The sequence below is a fragment of the Acomys minous genome (genome assembly GCF_964271855.1).
Source record: "Acomys minous genome assembly, chromosome: 15".
Taxonomy (NCBI): domain Eukaryota; kingdom Metazoa; phylum Chordata; class Mammalia; order Rodentia; family Muridae; genus Acomys; species Acomys minous.
The window spans coordinates 18266355-18284726 of NC_140497.1; the positions used below are offsets into that span (position 1 = coordinate 18266355).

At 36.3% G+C, this 18372-nt stretch overlaps 1 protein-coding gene across 1 annotated transcript in view; it reads left to right on the forward strand.

Moving 5' to 3' along the window:
* POTEA (POTE ankyrin domain family member A) overlaps positions 1-18372 on the forward strand; it is a 151405-nt gene that overhangs the window by 46990 nt on the left and 86043 nt on the right. Inside the window, exons 17-27 of the mRNA XM_084759824.1 lie at positions 1092-1176; positions 2248-2276; positions 2370-2442; positions 4034-4107; positions 7401-7494; positions 11473-11519; positions 11612-11684; positions 15158-15186; positions 15272-15344; positions 16450-16478; positions 16571-16643. Coding sequence (XP_084615950.1) covers positions 1092-1176; positions 2248-2276; positions 2370-2442; positions 4034-4107; positions 7401-7494; positions 11473-11519; positions 11612-11684; positions 15158-15186; positions 15272-15344; positions 16450-16478; positions 16571-16643 — 679 coding nt within the window. The remainder of the gene's footprint in view (positions 1-1091; positions 1177-2247; positions 2277-2369; positions 2443-4033; positions 4108-7400; positions 7495-11472; positions 11520-11611; positions 11685-15157; positions 15187-15271; positions 15345-16449; positions 16479-16570; positions 16644-18372) is intronic.

Consider the following 18372-nt stretch of genomic DNA (forward strand, 5'->3'; position numbering starts at 1 on the left):
TTCAAACTTCATGACCTTCTTTTCTTTATGTCTGAATTAAATTCCATTTTCATTAATCAGTTGCACATCATTTTCCCATCTACAAAGGCTGAGTTACCACCTTCTGTTTAGGGTTTTAGCAATGTGAACAGTCTCGCTTTCTGAATTTTGTGGTGATGGGTGATAAGAGTTCTTGGAGAATCTTTCCTGTGGTGAGGCCCACCTCACCAAACACACCTTTGACATGTTTGGGGAACATCTGGGCTTCTTTGTAGAGAAAGTCTTAGCTAGTTTTATTTCATATTTCTATACCTTGCTCATTTCTCTACTAGTAGCTCTTTCTTTGTTTCTTTGTTTCTCTCTTTCTTTGTTTCTTTCTGAGACCTTGGCTGTCCTAGACTCACTTTGTAGACCAGGCTGCCCTTGAACTCACAGCGATCTGCCTGCCTCCACCTCCCGAGTGCTGGGATTACAGGCGTGCGCCACCACGCCCAGCTACTAGTAGCTTAAAAAAAAATCATTTTATCCATTCCTGTCTCACGGTTGTGCATTCAAATGCATCATCTTGTCTCTGCTCCTCAATTTTATCCAACCTGTAAGCAATTAAAAACAGATTCTTATCCTTTATTTAACTGAAGAAACTTCAAATTTATGACCAGTTCTGATTGTGCAAACAGCAGTTTATCACACATATTATATCTGATCCTAAAACCCTGAATATTCAATGTTGTATTATGTCAAGGGCATTTATGATACAGTGTTTAAGTATAGGTATTTTCTTGAAAAATTCTCTTATTTTTATGGGGGAATGCAAAGTAGAATTTTATATGCAGATGTAAATTCCTGACTGAAATGTGTAAATCGTCTGTTATTGTCTACTTGCGTTTTCCTTTGGCCTTTCATTCTGCTTACATAGTCAATGAGCACATGAAGAGGAAAGTTAGAATAGATCTGAAAAGCACATATGAGGTTCTATTTCCAAACACTTTAGTTTTCAATTCATGCTTCCTTTATATTCAAATCTATGTGATTTTAAAATATGAAACTTAGCACCTTCGTGAATTTGATCAGGAGGACTCGGCATAACTCACAGTCTCTACTTATTATAACAGAGAATCTATGAGGATCTTCCAATATCCGGCAATGTATCTGTGGCAGCAGACCCCAAAAGAGAAAAGACAAACAGACAGGCAACAGGTAGGAAGTACATCTTCTGAAAAGGTCATTTGGAGTGATGCTCATATATGAACAGAGGCTGATGTATGCTACTAACCAAAGCCAATCATCGATAAATGTGAACAAAGATGAAAGAAGTGGTCATAATAATCCATTAACTAGGATAACATTGAAACAAGACCTACAGGTGGTTCGTTACGAGAACCTGTGTCTAGATAAGTGAGAAGCTGCCTAGGAGGCGTGAAAGTTCATGCTGAGGAGACTTGGAAGAACGTAATTTAGATGCCTTAAGTATATTCTTATTCAAACCGGACTACACCGTTGTGTCCCTCATATGTTACTGGAAGCAGCAGGTAGTCTAAACCACCTGGACGCAGCAGCGGAAGCAAGGGTCATGAAGGAACACACTGCTTACTGGGTTGCTCCTCGTGGCACATTCAGATCGCCTTCTTATCTAACCCAAGACCATCTGCCCAGGGGTAGCACTGCCCACAGTGGGCTAGGACCTCCCACACTAACATCCAATTATGAAAATGCACAACAGACATGTCCACAGTCCAGTCTTATGGAGGCAATTCAGTAATTTACATTCCCTCTTTCCAGGTGATGCTAGTTTGTTTTGTTGAAACAAACAAACAACAGAAAACTAAACAAAAAGCCAGCATTGCTCAGAAGTCTTTTAAATTATAGACTGTTTTACTCTACAGTAACTTTGACAGTTAATATGAGCCCAGGGCCATGATTTGCTTCCTTGATTAGGGATTTCTTTTCTCTTCATTTTTAGCATATCCACATTGTTATATGTGCCTTTTATATTTCTGCTGTATACGTTACATAATAATCTCATTTTGAAAATCTGAGCAAGTTTAACTAAAACTGGATTTCATTTTTTCTTTAGTATATGCATTTTCCATGTTATGATCCCAACCTAGACCCAAAAGCAAAATAAGCGAACTCAAAACCTGCAAAGCCCTAACATAAAGTTGCCGTTTACAAAGATAGCCAAGGGGACTGAGTTCTGTACTAACTCTGCATGAATGTGTGGTTGATGGACTTATTTATGTACCATTGATTATATTTTTGGCTTTTTAGAATCTGCAAAGGAATATCCACCATTGATGGTAATAACCTTTATGTGTTTACTTTGAATATTTTACATCATATTAAATGAAATATACAATTATTGTTCAATTGTTCCTTCCAACCCTTTACAGCCTACCCACAGAAAGAAGCATTCTGTTTCAGATAAAGCAGTAGTGATGGAGGAAGCACGGATAGTACAACTGGGTAAGTTCTGCCATACTTGTTACTCTGGAAAGAAATACTCTAAATATTTGAAATCCCCACAAACTTCTTACTTCTGTTTCCTTTTTCTTCAAGATTAGGTGGCAGAATTTGTTTTAAGTTACACAAGTGTTACTATTGACATAGACTTTACAGAAGACATTTACGAGGTGAAGGAACTAGTTTGGAGAAGCAACCTGAGTTAGTTGTTTTATCTCTCATGTCTTATCACACTTGCAAGTTCCTTCACTATCAGAAGATGTGCTAGGAAAGGGACAAGCCCAGCGAAGCCATCTTACATAGAATAGCACATTCATTTCACATCTTGCTCCACACCCTTTGTCAAGTACTGAAGAACATCTAACTCTCTAGGGAACAATGCTTATAAATTTACTCACTGAATGAAATTTATTCTTTCTTGGGCGGTAATAATATTATAGTCCAAATTTTTCTGGAAACTTCCACTCAGTTTGGGTCTGCTTCAACTTGAATTTGCTCTGTTGCAAATCATTTCCACGCACTTACTCAAGAATCCCGCACATGGGCATCTCTGCCACATTTAGTGCTCCATGTCCACATCAGACGATAACATGGGCTAATTGAAAATATCAGTGTTCAAGACTCTTGCAATTATGTATGGTTTCGTAATATAACTTCCACCCAAATCTCTTGGTGTTCCTATAGTGGTAATGACATCATTCTGTCACCTTATCCTTAAAAAAAAAAAAAAAAAATATATATATATATATATATATATATATATATATATATATATATATATATATTCTATCCAGTTTTTAAATTTAAAGTCCAACTCCAAGATCAGTATAGAATAATTGCTGTTTATACAAAGACAATGTATGAAAGTGCCAATGTAGTCCAGGAAAAAATTGAATAGACATATAAATAAATAATTTACCATGGAAATCACAAAGATACAAAGGAAAAAATGAACAAAAGCAACAGGGGGAGTGCCATGGAAAACAAGTATAATCATCTAGGGAAAGAGAACCTTAATGAAAGAAGACTTAGCCTATGCCTTGGAGCCCTCACAGGAGAAAAGTCTGCTTGTAGAAACAGTGGCCACAGCCTTTCAGCTGTCAATTACATTAACTGTATCTTAGAGTAGATCTTAGAGATCGACCATAACCAGTCACCTTTACCAACATAAATTTCAAGCTCTATAATTACACAGAATGAATAGTCAGAGAAGAAAATGTATAATTGATTATAATTTGTGACTCAATGCAGACTGTGACTATAAATGCTTTCATATATATTTTTCAATTTGGTTTCAAAAGTGGGTTCATTGGTGTTTAATGGAGTGATTGTTACAGACTTTTGGAGATGTGTGTGTGTGTGTGTTGTGTACACAACATACTTGACTGCTGTCTAACTAGTGCATATAAGCTTTTGACAGTTAAATAGGTCAGTAATTCTGTTGAAGAGTAAACCTACTTAAAGATTCTAATTGAAAAATTAAAAATCTGGTATTAGTGCTAATGTTTATTTCTTTTCTATATATGAAATAGTTATTATCATGTTACTTAAGTTTTTTTCTTGCTTATTTTAATTACATATATGAACTTGTCAGAGGAACCAGATGTAAACTTGATATCAGAGGAAGAAGCAAATAGTCAAGATGGTTTTGAAAAGAATTCACCACTGGTATTTAAGTATTTAAATTTAAATTACAAACTTGATGTTCCTCATTGTAAAATGATGTAAAATGAGCCAGAGAAAGTTATTTTTTAAATTTCTTCCAGAATCAATAGATTGTGAGTTAATGTTTAGTGTTAATGCCATTTACTTAGTTCTGGATTGCAGAATGTTTTTGAATTTGAAAGAAACTTACAGCTAAACTTGACCTTTGGGTATATCTCAAAAATTTTAATTTTTCTGTTGTTTTACTCTTATAGCAAACATACCCACTTAAAGAATGGATCGAATTTGAAGCTGATAACTAAGCACTCTAAAGTATTAATAATTTCAGGGGGATCACCCCACAATTTGATGTATTAGAGAAGGCTATCATTCCACATAACTAAAAAACTGAGGTTTCATATGACCAGTCAGTATGATCAATGTGTAACTCTCACTCATTTTGGTCCCCAGCAGCATCTCTGGTGTGGGAGATAACACAGGTATACAAAATCAGCACCACTACCTATAAAGAGACTGTATCATCTGTTAGAGCCAATGGTGCTAAGCTCCAATCAATAACCTTCAAACTTATCTTATTCCAATAAAGGGAGTCAGAAGATATATTAAAAATGTCACCCAGTGACTTTACTGGACACCAGAATGTGTCATGACCAAATTTGGTGCAAGATGCTTTGAGAATTTCATGTCAGTGTTTAGATTGGAGAAAACCATTGAAAAATATATGCTGCTTGAATATATTGGTTTCAGGCCTCACAACAGCAATTTTAGTTGTATGACCTTGAATACTTTCAGTTACTGAATATCAGCTAAGAACTAGGAAACTAGACATATGCAAAATCTAGGATCAGCAACCCAACTTCTTCATAAAATGAGCACATTTGATGCCAAGATAGAGAAAAGTGGTATATTCAAATGTGGTGGCAACTCTGATAGGACACCCTGAAGAGACAGAGGTGGGAAAAGATTGATGCATCTTATTTAAATTTATGACTGAAATGATAGCATAAACAGAAATAAGAACTCAGAGAAAGTATTTCTGAATATAGAAGGACATGCAGAAAAAGAACAGGAATTAACAATTAACATTACTTGAGTCTCTCTGCCTTTCTGTGTCTATACACACACATACACACACACACACACACACACACACACACACACACACACACACACACAGATGCACACACTTCAGGGCAACTACTTCCTAATGCAATCTGAATTGAAGAGGTTTCCTGGACCCTTGGAGTTCTTTTTTTATTTTATATTTTTTGTTTTATTAATTTATTCAGATTACAACTCAATTGTTATCCCATCATTTGTATCCTCCCATTCCTCCCTACGTCTTGTTTTCACCCTGTTCCCCTCCCCTAGGTTTATGACTAAGGGGGACCTCCTCCCCCTCTATATGGTCATAGGCTATCAAGTCCCCTTGGAGTTTCTTACACGCTCTTGGATACCCATCCTTCCATGATGAAAATCCACCTGCCAGACTCCACCTTAGTTACTGTTCTATTGCTGTGAAGAGACATGATGACCAAAAAAACTTTCATGGAAGGAAGGAAAGCATTTAATTGAAGCCTTGATTCGAGTTTCAGAGGGTTAGCCCATGATCATCATGGCGGGAAGCAGACAGGCATGTGCTGGAGCAGTAGCTGAGAGCTTTACACCCCGATCCCTAAGCAGCAGTGATAAAGCATCCAAAGACAGGAGCCTATGGCAGCCTCTCTCATTCCAGTGTCCACACTCTCCTCCCTAGCCCCCATAGGCTTATAGGGTCATAACTCTTGGAGATTAGGAAGTGTGAGCTTGTTGTAGGAAGTATGTCACAGGGGCTGGGCTAGAGTTTCCAAAGCCAAAGCCAGGTATTCAGTCTCTCTCTCCCACCGCCTCCCTCCCTCCCTCCCTCTCTCTCTCTCTCTCTCTCTCTCTCTCTCTCTCTCTTTCTCTCTCATACACACACACACACACACACACATATGTGTATGTACACGGGAATATGAAATGTTCTAGTTTTTTTTGTTGTTGTTTTGAAAAAAATCAAGTAGAGGAGGAAAGAGCTTATTACATATAACAGATTAGTGTTAATCATCAAGGGAAGCTGAGCCAGGTGTTGAGGTAGGAATTGAAGCAGAAATCCAGGACGAACTGGCTTTTCTCCATGGCTTGCCCAGCTTGCTTTTTTTACACAAGCCAGTGCCACCTGACCAAGGGTGTCACTGCCCGTGGTAATCTGGGCCCTTCCATATTAATCATCAGTTAAGAAAATGCCCATAGACGTGCCCGTAAGGCCAACTTGATGATGGAAGTTCTTTAATTGAGGTTCCCATTACTGCTTTTGTCAAGTTGACAAAAACCAAAACCAAACAAACCAAAACCCAAACAACAAGCAAAGCAAAACAAAACAAACCCAGCAAAAGGGTCTTTCCATCTTCTGGTATCTTCTTCAGTATCTTAAAGTTTTCATTATACACTTGTGCACTTCATTAGGCTAATTACAATATTTGTTTAAAGACAGTTGTGACTGGAACTATTTCTGTGATTTCTTTCTTGCGCGGCTTCTCACTGGAAGGCATGGTCTTTGCATGTTAGTTTGGTATCCTAGGGCTTTTATGAATGTGTTTACCAGCTTTAGAAGATTTGTTTGGTGGCTCTCTATATAAACTTTTGGGAATATGTTTTTAATTGAAATAGAATTACATCACTTTCTGTCTTCCGTTTCCTCCCTCCAGCCTTCCCTAGCTATCCTCCTTCAAACCCCTCTCACAGACTTGATAGGCTGTGACCATATGGTGGAGGAGGAGGTCCCCTTCCATCACATACCTAGGGGAGGGGAGTAGGGTGAAAGTGGGAGGGAGGAGGAATGGGAGGATACAAGTAGGGGGATAACAATTGAGATGTAATAAGAATAAATCAATTAAATAAAAGAAATAAAAAAGGAAAAAAAACCAAACCCCTCTCATGACTCCTCATTCTCAAGTTGATAGCCTTTTAAAATTTATTATTACATATACACATGTGCATGTATATGTCTGTATACTGAGTCATTTTTGTTGTTTGTAATACTTTTTAAATACATATTTATTTTAAATCTGTTTTATTTTTAAATTAAAATTTAAAAATTGTGAACATATATACTGTATTTGATCTGATCTACATATCATTTCCTTCAAAAATTTCCTCTCTCTGTGCCCCCTTAAATTAAATTTGATTAGTTTTTAAAAAGAAAACTGAGGTTTTACTGGAAAGTGACAAGAAAATGTTTTGTAACTGATAACTGATGCTTTTTTTTTTAACAGAGTATTTTTCAACAAATCCAAACACAGGATGTTGAGTATTTATCAATGGCTAAATATCAAAGAGGAGAAAATATGGTGGCATGTCAGGAAAAAGGTGACTAATCTTTTTTTTTTTTTAATTTATTCTTGTTACATCTCATTGGTTATCCCATCCCTTGTATCCTCCCATTCTTCCCTCCCTCCCATTTTCCCCTTATTCCCCTCCCCTATGACAGTTCCTGAGGGGGATTACCTCCCCCTCTGTATGATCATAGGGTATCAAGTCTCTTCTTGGTAACCTGCTTTCCTTCCTCTGAGTGCCATCAGGTCTCCCCGTCCAGGGGATATGGTCAGAGGTGAGGCACCAGAGTGTGTGAGAAAGTAATATCCCACTCTCCACTCTACTGTGGAGAGTGTTCTGTCCATTGTCTAGATCTGGGTAGGGGTTTAAGGTTTACCACCTGTATTGTCCTTGTCTGGTGCCTAGTTTGAGTGGGACCCCTGTGCCCAAATCTGCCTATCATAATGTTCTATTTGTAGGCTTCTAGGACCCTCTGGGTCCTTCTACTTTGCCTTTCTCCCATGAATCTCACATCTAGAGTCCCACTAGTATGTCCTCTCTTCTGTCTCTGTTTCCTGGTAAGTGAAGGCTTTCGTGGGACATGCCCGTTGGGCTAATATGCAGATATAAGTGAGTATATACCATTTGAGTCTTTCTGCTTCTGAGTTAACTCACTCATTATGATCATTTCTAGCTCAATCCATTTATCCACAAATTTCGGGAATTCCTTGTTTTTAATAGCTGAATAGTATTCCATAGTGTATATGTACCACAGTTTCTTTATCCATTCTTCTATTGAGGGACACTTAGGCTGTTTCCATGTTCGGGCTATTATGAATAAGGCTGCTATGAACATGGTTGAGCAAATTTTCTTGTTGTGTGCTGGAGCATCTTCTGGGTATATTCCAAGGAGTGGAATAGCTGGGTCTTGAGGAAGCCCTATTCCCATTTTTCTGAGATAGCACCAGATAGATTTCCAAAGTGGTTGTACTAGTTTGCATTCCCACCAGCAATGAAGGAGTGTTCCTCTCTCCCCACATCCTCGCCAGCATGTGGTGTCGCTGATTCCATCTTACACCTATCAGAATGGCTAAAAGGTGACTAATCTTGCAATAAAAAGTCCTTTAACAGAATATTTGTTTGAAACACAAGGAGTCACATATACTGCAAGGTCTCTGTTGTTATAGACACCATGACCAGAAGCACCTTGAACAGGAAAGGGTTTATTTACTTATTTATCACTAAGTAACAGGAAATATTAACTTGCTGTAATTTGCATGTCAAAAAAGAAGTAATTAAGTCAAGCTAAACGAAGTGTGCGGGAGGGATAGGAGTTGCCCATCAGGTCTTTTTGCCCCTATGGAAGGTTGAGAAGTAAGCAGAAGTGGTGGAGAACGGGGATAGATTAAAAAGGCGAAAGGATAAAGAGGCAATGAAGGCAATGAAGAAAGGTAGCGTGTAGGGAAGCGCTTATGTGAAAATACAGAATTGTGTATAAGAAACTGAACAATGTGTTTTCATAGTGTTGGTTCCTCACTTTGGGGAATGTATAAAGACTTGGCATATTTAGATCCTTCTTCAGTGCTATATTTTGTGTACAACCAATATCTTTCTCAGCTATATATATTATTTAATGTCAGTGTAAAGTGTTCTTAACTCTTAGTATAATACCATATGGGCCAATAATAGCATCAAGGAAAGGAAAAACATGGGGCTTCAGTTATAGGTTGATCAAAAGTGCCACCAATAGATCCAAAGAGCATTCAAAGGTCATGGTTTATGATATGCTAATTCAAATTGTGAGGCATGGTAGGAAAATCACACCAAATAGATACTGGGTTTTGTAGAGTTAAGTTGTAAAGGAATTTTGAAAGAGACTCCTTATAGATCAGAGCTTCTCAAAGTTTCATGGTCAACCTGTTAAGGACAATGTTCAAAATAACTGGTTCAAATTTTCTGAGGTTCTTTATTTCTAGAAAATTGCCTAGTGGTGTAGTTGATGTTCCAAACACAACAAGCAGCAAGTGTCTAGACTTGCCATTAAAGAAATCCAGAAAGAACCTTTGGTTGACATAATCTAAGAACAACCTATTTTTTTGTTATTATTTCTGAGAATATTTCTCATGGAGAGGATGGATATAGAAATGCCATAGAGAAAATGCAATATCACAAGATGTCTTGATTACCAATTCCGTATCTGTCTACATGTTTGAGAATATAATTTCTCCAGTTATATCAGCACCAAATAAAAAGGAAAGGAACTTGTAGAATCAATTTACTAAATGAATGCAAAAGGGAAAGATGTGCTAGAACGAAGGTGGAGCTAAAGATGGCAAGGGTCTTAGTTTGCTTTTTTTGTTGTGATAAAACACCATGAACAAAAGCGCCTTGAGGAGGAAATGGCTTACTTGGCTTATGTATCCCTGCTCACTGTTCATTGAGAGATGCCAAAACTGGTACCTGGAGGCAGGAACTGAAGTAGGAATCATGAAGCAAAGATGCTTATTGGCTTGCTCCTCCCACATGCTCAGTTTGCTTTACTACATACCCCAGAGGTGGCACTACCCACAGTGATCTATGGTGTTCTACATTAGTCATCAGTCAAGAAACTTCCCCAAAGCCTTAGCTGTAGGCAAATATGAAAGAAGCATTTTCTCAACTGAGGTTCCCTCTTCTCAGTGACTCTAGCTTATCTTAAGTTGACAAAAAACAAAATGAAACAAAACAAAACAAAACAAAAAAACTAACCAATACAGGAAAAAAGAAATAACATGCAAATTTAGAGTTAACAATACAGAATTTTAGAGATACCATCTCAGAAATCATTGATATATGTTGGTTTAAATAAAAATGAGATTTTTGTTATTGGAACCAAGAGTGATAGTCATGTGATGAACTATGTAACACTTAGTTTTCTCTGTAAATTTGAGCCATCAAAATATAGGTGGCATTGATGTTAAGGATTAAATTGAGACTAATTTTAATGCAGAATCACCATCTGCTTTTGAAATGATAGCTAACTTCCTTATAAGATTGTTAATTGATGAAATCCTACTTGACTATTTCATGGTACTCCAAATAAGATAATTGAGAGAAAAGGACACATTGCATACATGTCTAATATTAAACACCTCTCTGCGATGTTTATTTATTGAGTTATTTATTGCATACATGTCTAATATTAAACACTACTCTGAGATGTAGCAAATTAGTACTTTATAATTCTTCTGTGATAACTTAGCTTGTTCTTGTTTGACTATCATATCTCACAAAGAGATTTTTAATTAATTTTGTAGTTGTTGGTACACACACACATACACACACAGTTAATTTTGAGATATATACATTTTCTTGTATCCTCTCTCTTTTTGTAGCTTAGGTTCATATATCTCCTGAAAAGTATTTACTGAAAAGGCATGTATACCATAAAAAGGAAATGAAGTATAAATGTCTAAATAATAGCGTACATATGTGTCCCTTGAGAAGAATCTTTATGCAATATTATCCTGTATGTGAATACCCAAATTGATCAATTTTGAAAACCTTGATACAAAAATATTCACCTCTTTGAAGTTTTATGACTGACTGGTGTTGCAAAAAATAGATTATGATATGGAGACCATGAATAGAGCTCTTAGAGTATTGTTTGAATGCCCCTGAAATATGTGTTGATCTATTCAGCCATAGCCTCAGTAAATGAAATGCTCCCTCATAGTCATGATTTCTTCCTGTGACCACAGTTTTCTTCCCATCAGTTAAAAACCTCACATTGATATATGTGCCTTTCCTATTAAGTTACATCCATTCAGATCACTTTTTTGGAGGATAATTTTAAGTATAAATACAACTATGGTTTAATTTTGTCCATTATATTTCTGTCACATTCCTTAGTTGTCTAAAATGCAACTAAGTAAAAATCCATCAAAACAAAATTTAATAGCCATTATGAAAGTTACCTGTTATAGCTATCTTTCATATTAATTCTTCATAAATTACAGTCAGTATTTTCAATTTGTGTTTATTTGATTATAGGTCTTCTTGACATGTCAGAGTTTTCTAAGGAATGTCCTCAATCAAAGGTGGTTACTTTTAATTTTATTCTGAATCACTAATTTCATATTTTATAACCTGTTCAAGAGTCATTAAATATCTTTTCCCTCAATTCACACAGCTTACCACTGTAGAGGAAGAGCCTGTTTCAAAGGAGGCCTGGGATATGATTCCTATGAAATCATTTTTGGAAGGTGAATTTTTAAACATTCCTTTCCCTGGAACAAATACCTCAAAATATTTGAAATGCTTGCAGTCTTCCGCTCATTACTTTTTCTACCTCCCCCAAATTTCATCAAAGAACTTGAAGTAAATAATGCTGTTTTTTCCTATTAATCTGAATGCTTCAGGGAAGTAACTTGTGTCTTCAAGGTAATTAGTTTGAAGTTGGTAACTTTAACTCATATATATCTTTTTTATGTGTCTTTACTATGGTGACATACTTTTCTGAAAATATCTCATGCCTTCAAAGGAACTGGATTTTTGTCAGACCCTGCAGCCATGAAAATAATATGCCTTGAGATCAAAGAAGACTATACTTTTGTTGCTGTCCTATTCTATGCTTAGCCAGTTTAATGTGCCAAGAAATGTTGGAAGCAACGTGGGTACGGGTCAATACTATCTGTGTATGGTTTGAGTGCTATTCTGCATCAGTTGAAGTCAGTAGAGTAACTTTTCTTATTAAGTCTTGTTACAGATTTCTGTATTCCTGTTTCCTCTTCCATCTCATGTTTCCTATGCTGTTCAGTAATACAGAGCAAAGCCCTTTGTTAGGTATAAGCACAACAAAGAGTGGATAGGAAAAACACTCTTACAGGTCAGGCAGGCAACAGGGACACATTAGTTACACACCACAGACAGGCTACAGATAGGCCAGGGACCACAAATCATAGAGGGAAGGCAGAGAGAGAGAGGCAAGAGAATTCAAATTTGGATTCACTCTTGGTTAAACTACTCCAAGAGGAAATTTCTGTTTTCAGGCCTTAAAGTGACACTAGCACATTTTTTGTAACCCCAACCCCTGAGGTTTCTCTAGTCCATAATCAATGCAATTACACCAATGGTTGTATTGTAAGGTCTTCTTAAATCCTGGAGAAACACCTTGTGAAAAGCAAAGGCTGGTGTTTCAATCATGAAGGTGGTCAGGAATGCAACCAAAAGGTCAACAGCACTTTCAACTGTCATGGTTTCCTATTCTGCTTCACACTGCAACATTGAAATAAAATATACCATGTTATGCTAAAAAAGTTACGGCAAATAAATAATGTTACAGTAAATAATTTCAAAGGAGACTAATTAATTTTTTTGTTATATACTTATATATTGCATATTGAACACTTTCCCCTTTTAACCTTGTACCCTAGAGTTTCCTGTATTTATATTTGCATACATCCACAGAAATATTTACTAATGATTTTAAGAAGTATACAGTGTAAGAGACCATAATGAAGTCCCAATAATATCCAAAATGTGAGTGTATAGAGGAGTATCTTGATATAATATCATTCTACATATATATGGCCAATCACATCCGTCCATACGAAGCTCCTTGTAGGTTGACTGTACTTCAGTGGATAGCTGCCAATCCAAATGTACAGACAGCATGAATTAGAGTTGATGGGTTATTAAATTAACAAAATAGGGTATAGCGAATAGTGAATAGGTCTGTGAGGAATTAAGGGGAGGAGCTGGAATGAATATAATCAACATATAGTCTATGAAATTCTCAAAGAATTAATAAAAAGCCCAAACAAAACAAAAAACAATGAAAAACACAAAACAACAAAAATATGTGCTGACTTATTCAAACATCAGCTTCAGTAGTTTAACTATAACCTTTAGAACTTTAGAACCTTTAGAACCTTTAGAGATGCCCATGCTGTACACCCTCCCAAGCCCAGCCCCAGACATGGAGCTTCTGAAATGGCTTTTCTTGGAAAGTCCCTCAAGAACTAAGCTCACTTGTGTCATCTCTACCTACCCAGGTCTACTTCCAGGTACACATCCCTAGTACCAGCTTTCCATGACAAGTTTCCTAAGCCTGCACACTTCATTTCCAGACACCAAGATGTCGGCCATGTCATAGACCCTGCACTGCCTTTCACTGGTCAGACCTCCTAGAACACCGGCCCTCAACTTTCCCCATGCTATCACCTTTTAATATACTTCCTCATGTCGTGGTGACCCCAATCATAAAATTATATTCATTGCTACTTCATTACTGTAAACTTGCCACTGTTTTGAATCATAATATAAATTATTTGATATATAGAATATCTGACTATGCAACTTCTGAAGGGGTCGTAACCCACAGGTTGAGAACCACTGCTGTAGAGTCAAGCCTGCTAATGTCACCTCCATACACCCTTGTCTTTCTCTGGACGTTCAGTTCTGGCTTTGTTTGTTGAGTTCCCCCAAACATTGCCCTCCAGGACTACACTTCTAAAGCTTAGTTCCAGATACACAGTTCCTACATGAGCTCAGCACAAGGTGGGCTATAATCCTACACCATCCACACAAGCAACTAAAGAAGCTGACACGCCAAGATCACGATGCAAAACAGAAGCAACATGAAAGATCCTCCCACCTCCTCTTCTGAAATGTTTCCTTAAGTGATGGAGAATATTTTTCTGTAGTTGGATCCATTCAGACTGGGATCAACAACTTTGCCTTTTCATTCATCGTGGTTTTCTGTAGTGGTCTCCATCTGTTGCAAAGAGAAGCTTCCTTGATGAGGAGTGAAGACTGTCCTTATTCTTTGTAAGTGGTTGTCAGGTGGAGATAACTTTTTGGCTAGGGATGGGAGCTTGTGTTCACTTCTCTCTCTCAGTGCTGGAGCGCCATTTAGCTTAGAACTGTGCAGGCCCTGTGCATGCTGCTGCAGTCACTGTGAGTTCATCTGTCAATCCCATTGTATCTGGAAGAGACCATTTCTTTGTTGTCCTCTGTCCCCTCTGAATTTCACAATCTTTCTGCCTCGTCTTCCACATAGTTCCTTGACCCCTGAGGGCAGGGGTTTGATGAAGATATCCCATTTGGGACTGAGTGTTTCAAGGTCTCTCACCCTCTATACATCGTCCATTGTAGATCTCTGAGTTATTTCTTATCTACTGTAGAAGTAAGCTTCTGTGATATTGGCTGAAGAAGACACTGATCTAAGGATATGGCAAATATCATCAGGAGTAATTTTATTGCTATGCTTCTTTAGCAGAAAATAGTATTTGGTTTTCTCTTAGGTCGGTGGCCTCTTGAGTCTCAGGTTCTTGGCCACCTGAGCAATATTGGACATGGTTTCCATCCCACGCAGTGTGTCTTAAATTTAATCAGACAGTTGTTGGTTATTACTACAATGTTTGCGACACTATTGCACCAGTGTTATATCACTTTGGATTGTGCTCTTATTTTCTTTAGAAACTCTAGGTCTATTTCAAGCTATTGGGTTATTTTTTCCAGTTGATGTCTTTGAATTGCTCTTTCTTGGCTTGGCCAATCACGACCACTTTGCCTTTCTTGCATGGCCAAACCATGCAAAGATCCATCAAACTTTAACATTAAAACACCCATTCTCATCCACGAAGATTATTTTCTATGTTAATTTTACATGAATGTATATGGCCAACATCAAGCTTACATGGAATTAATTATTTTCTCTCCTTGACATTTTTAGATACACCTAAAGACTATCCTCTATCAAAGGTAATTATATTTTTTCCTGCATAGTTAACCCCATCTTGTATGAACTGTGCAGGAGCTTAAATCCCTTTATTATAAACCCTTACAGCCTACAGTGGGGAAAAATGATTCTGTTCCAATTGAAGTTCCTGAGATAAGGCATGGGAAATGGCTCCAAATAAGTGAGTTATTAACATTAATTTTTATGAAATAAGTTAGTAAAAATGTTTGAAATTAAAAATTGTATTTTAATTCCCATGTTCTTCAAATTATATACAAGGATTTGATGTAGATGATGCAATATCATTGCTAGTGCCAATGTTTCAAACTGAGTTATTTAAGAGCTCAAAGTAACCTGCCTGGACTGTAGAGGAAGAGCTACAGGCCAGTCAGTGGCTATTGAGAGCCAGTGAATCAGTTTCTTCCATGGACAAGCTCCCTGATATGTTACCCAATCCCAACTTGTCAGCTATAAACCCATCTCCATACAAGCAACACTCAATGACCGCTGTAGGTTTCATATATGTGTGTGAATAAGTATGTGTGTGTAACAACAACAGTTTAAAAGATTATGAATTTGAGAGGAAGTAAAGTCAGAAGAAGTTGGAGGGGGAGAGGGAAGGGTGGAAATTATCTATGAAGTTCTCAAAAAATTAAAGAAATGCAAACTAAAGAAAAATCCAACATGCAATACTAAATATAGTTAACATGTGTGGGTGTAAAATAAGAAAATTTTATGTGCTATTATTCTACAAGTGAATAATCATGGTGATAAAATTCAGAAACATTCTTGAAAAATTTCACATCTCTCTGAAAAGTGCTTATAACTTAGATATAAAGTGAAAGATAAAGTGACCTCCAATCAAACTCTGGAATGAATGACTGTGTAATAGTTTATTGCCGAAAATGCTTTCCGTCCCTTGCTATAATCAGTTTTGACCATTGAAGTATTATCTTAGTTTCCTGATTTCATCCTGAAATTAGAGAAATATTTTGTTCTCCACCCAGTAAAAATGCCACCTTAATGCAGCCATATAACTTTTCCTAGAAATACTCACTGATCTCATAATCATAATTTGAAAACTATTTAGTTTATTGAAAATTATTCCATTTATCAGTAGACTTCTCTCATGTGTATTTCCTTCTAGAGAAAAACAAAAAGTAAAATTTTGCCACAACTCCAAAATTAGCATAATCGCTGTAAAGCTAACCACAGTAATTCTTTATGAAACTGTGGTAAAGTTTATCGTGTTTACATATCATTAACTATATATCTCTGATTTTTAGACTGTCCTAAAGAATATGTTCACTTGAAGGTAATAAGTTTATATCTTATCCTGAGTTATTAAAATCATATACTTTGAAACCCGCAAGTTTTATAAAATATTTTCTTTCAAATTGTATACAGCTTCCCATTAAAGAGAGACATTCTTTTATGAGTGAAGCACCAGCAAAAAAGCAAGCAAAATCATACTGTTCAGGTAAATTTTACAATACTGATTTATGTAGGAAAAGTGCTTCAAAATCGTGAAATCTACATAGCCTTCTTGATTTTAACTTCTGTGATCTCCAAATTTGATGGAAGGAGTTTACTTGAGGGACTAAATTATCATTGTTAAGTCTCATTGTTTACAATAAGTCATTTAGTTGCTTAAAATAATATAAAAAAACATAAGACTGTTGTTTGTAATAATATATGCTTGAAGTCATCTACTTAGAAGACAGGGTTTGGGGAACATACATTTAGGATATGAACTAAATTTAAGTTACTGCTTATCATAAATTCAAATTATGGTTTGTTTTAATTAAACACACTTTATTCACTTTCTTCAAACAGTTTTTATTTTAATCCATTTATTCTCTATCTCAGTGTCCTTATTGTGGCAGCAGGAACTAGTGTAATACATAGCATGATGAAACATCTTTCCTATTTTTTGCCTACATGTAGAGTTAATGTTCTATGTCAGAGAAAATGGATGAATATCTCCTAGAATAATCATTAGAAACTCTATTCATGTTATCCCTGTCATTTAATTATTATATGAGTTTGATTTTATATAAACCCCGAGGCTTCACATAATCTATGTTTATACCATATCTGTTCAATGATACTTCATTATATTCTTTGTAGATGACCTGATATTTAAAAACAGCACATTCATTAAGAATTCCAGAGGAGTTATTAAATGTGTAAAGCAAAATGTTAATCATCTTACTTAATTTATTTCACATATCATTTGGTACCACAATGCAGAGTCTACTATACTTGGATCTCTGTTTACTCTTGTTCTCATTAAAGAGTTGCATTTTCTTTACTATTTGCTCTTGAATTTATTTATCCAGCAAATCTCAATCTTTACAGCTTTTTGTATTTTTCTGCCTACTAACCTACATCCCTCCTTTTTTTTCATGTCAGTAATACTGATTCTGCTTTCACATTTGCAGTTTTTTGTTTTGGAGTTTTTGTTTGTTTGTTTGTTTGTTTTTTGAAACAGGGTTTCTCTGTGTAGCAGCCTTGCTGTCCTGGAAGTGATTTTGTAGACCAGGCTGGCCTCAAACTTGCAAAGATCATCCTGCCTCTGCCTCCTGAGTGCTGGGACTAAAGGTGTGTAACACCACACCTGGCTGCATTTACAGTTTTTAATGTTGAGTCTGCCATCACATTTACAATATCTAAGTTGCAAAGATGAATATGAAGTTTTTTTCAAATATTAATGTACAAGAAACTTTAGTTTTTTTTGAAACTTTAAGTTTTATATAAATCTTTGATAACTCCCTTGATGTAACAGAACAGCTGGTCATATCCAATTCATTTTCTTCCCATTTTTACACAGATAACAGCTGTCACTTAACAGATGACAGTCTCTTTTGCTACAGATTTTCATGGTGCTATTTTTTCCTATCTCCACTCTTCCTGTGCTTACTTTTTAGGGGTCAAAGCAAGCTTAACTTTCTGAAGCCCAGTCATTAAACTTTTGCTCATAACTTTTGTCTTTCAGGGCCAGGTCTTACTAAGAACTGCATAAATAATTATTGAGTAAAATGAATTAAATACTGACTGCACAAAGATGAAGTTAAAATTGTGCTCTCTAGTCCAGGAGAAAATAGTTATATATGAAGAAATAACTTAAACTCGTTCTTCTTGCCATAAGTAGTCTATTGAATATATGTGTAATAATATAAATGTATATGTAATTAATAAAAATGTTC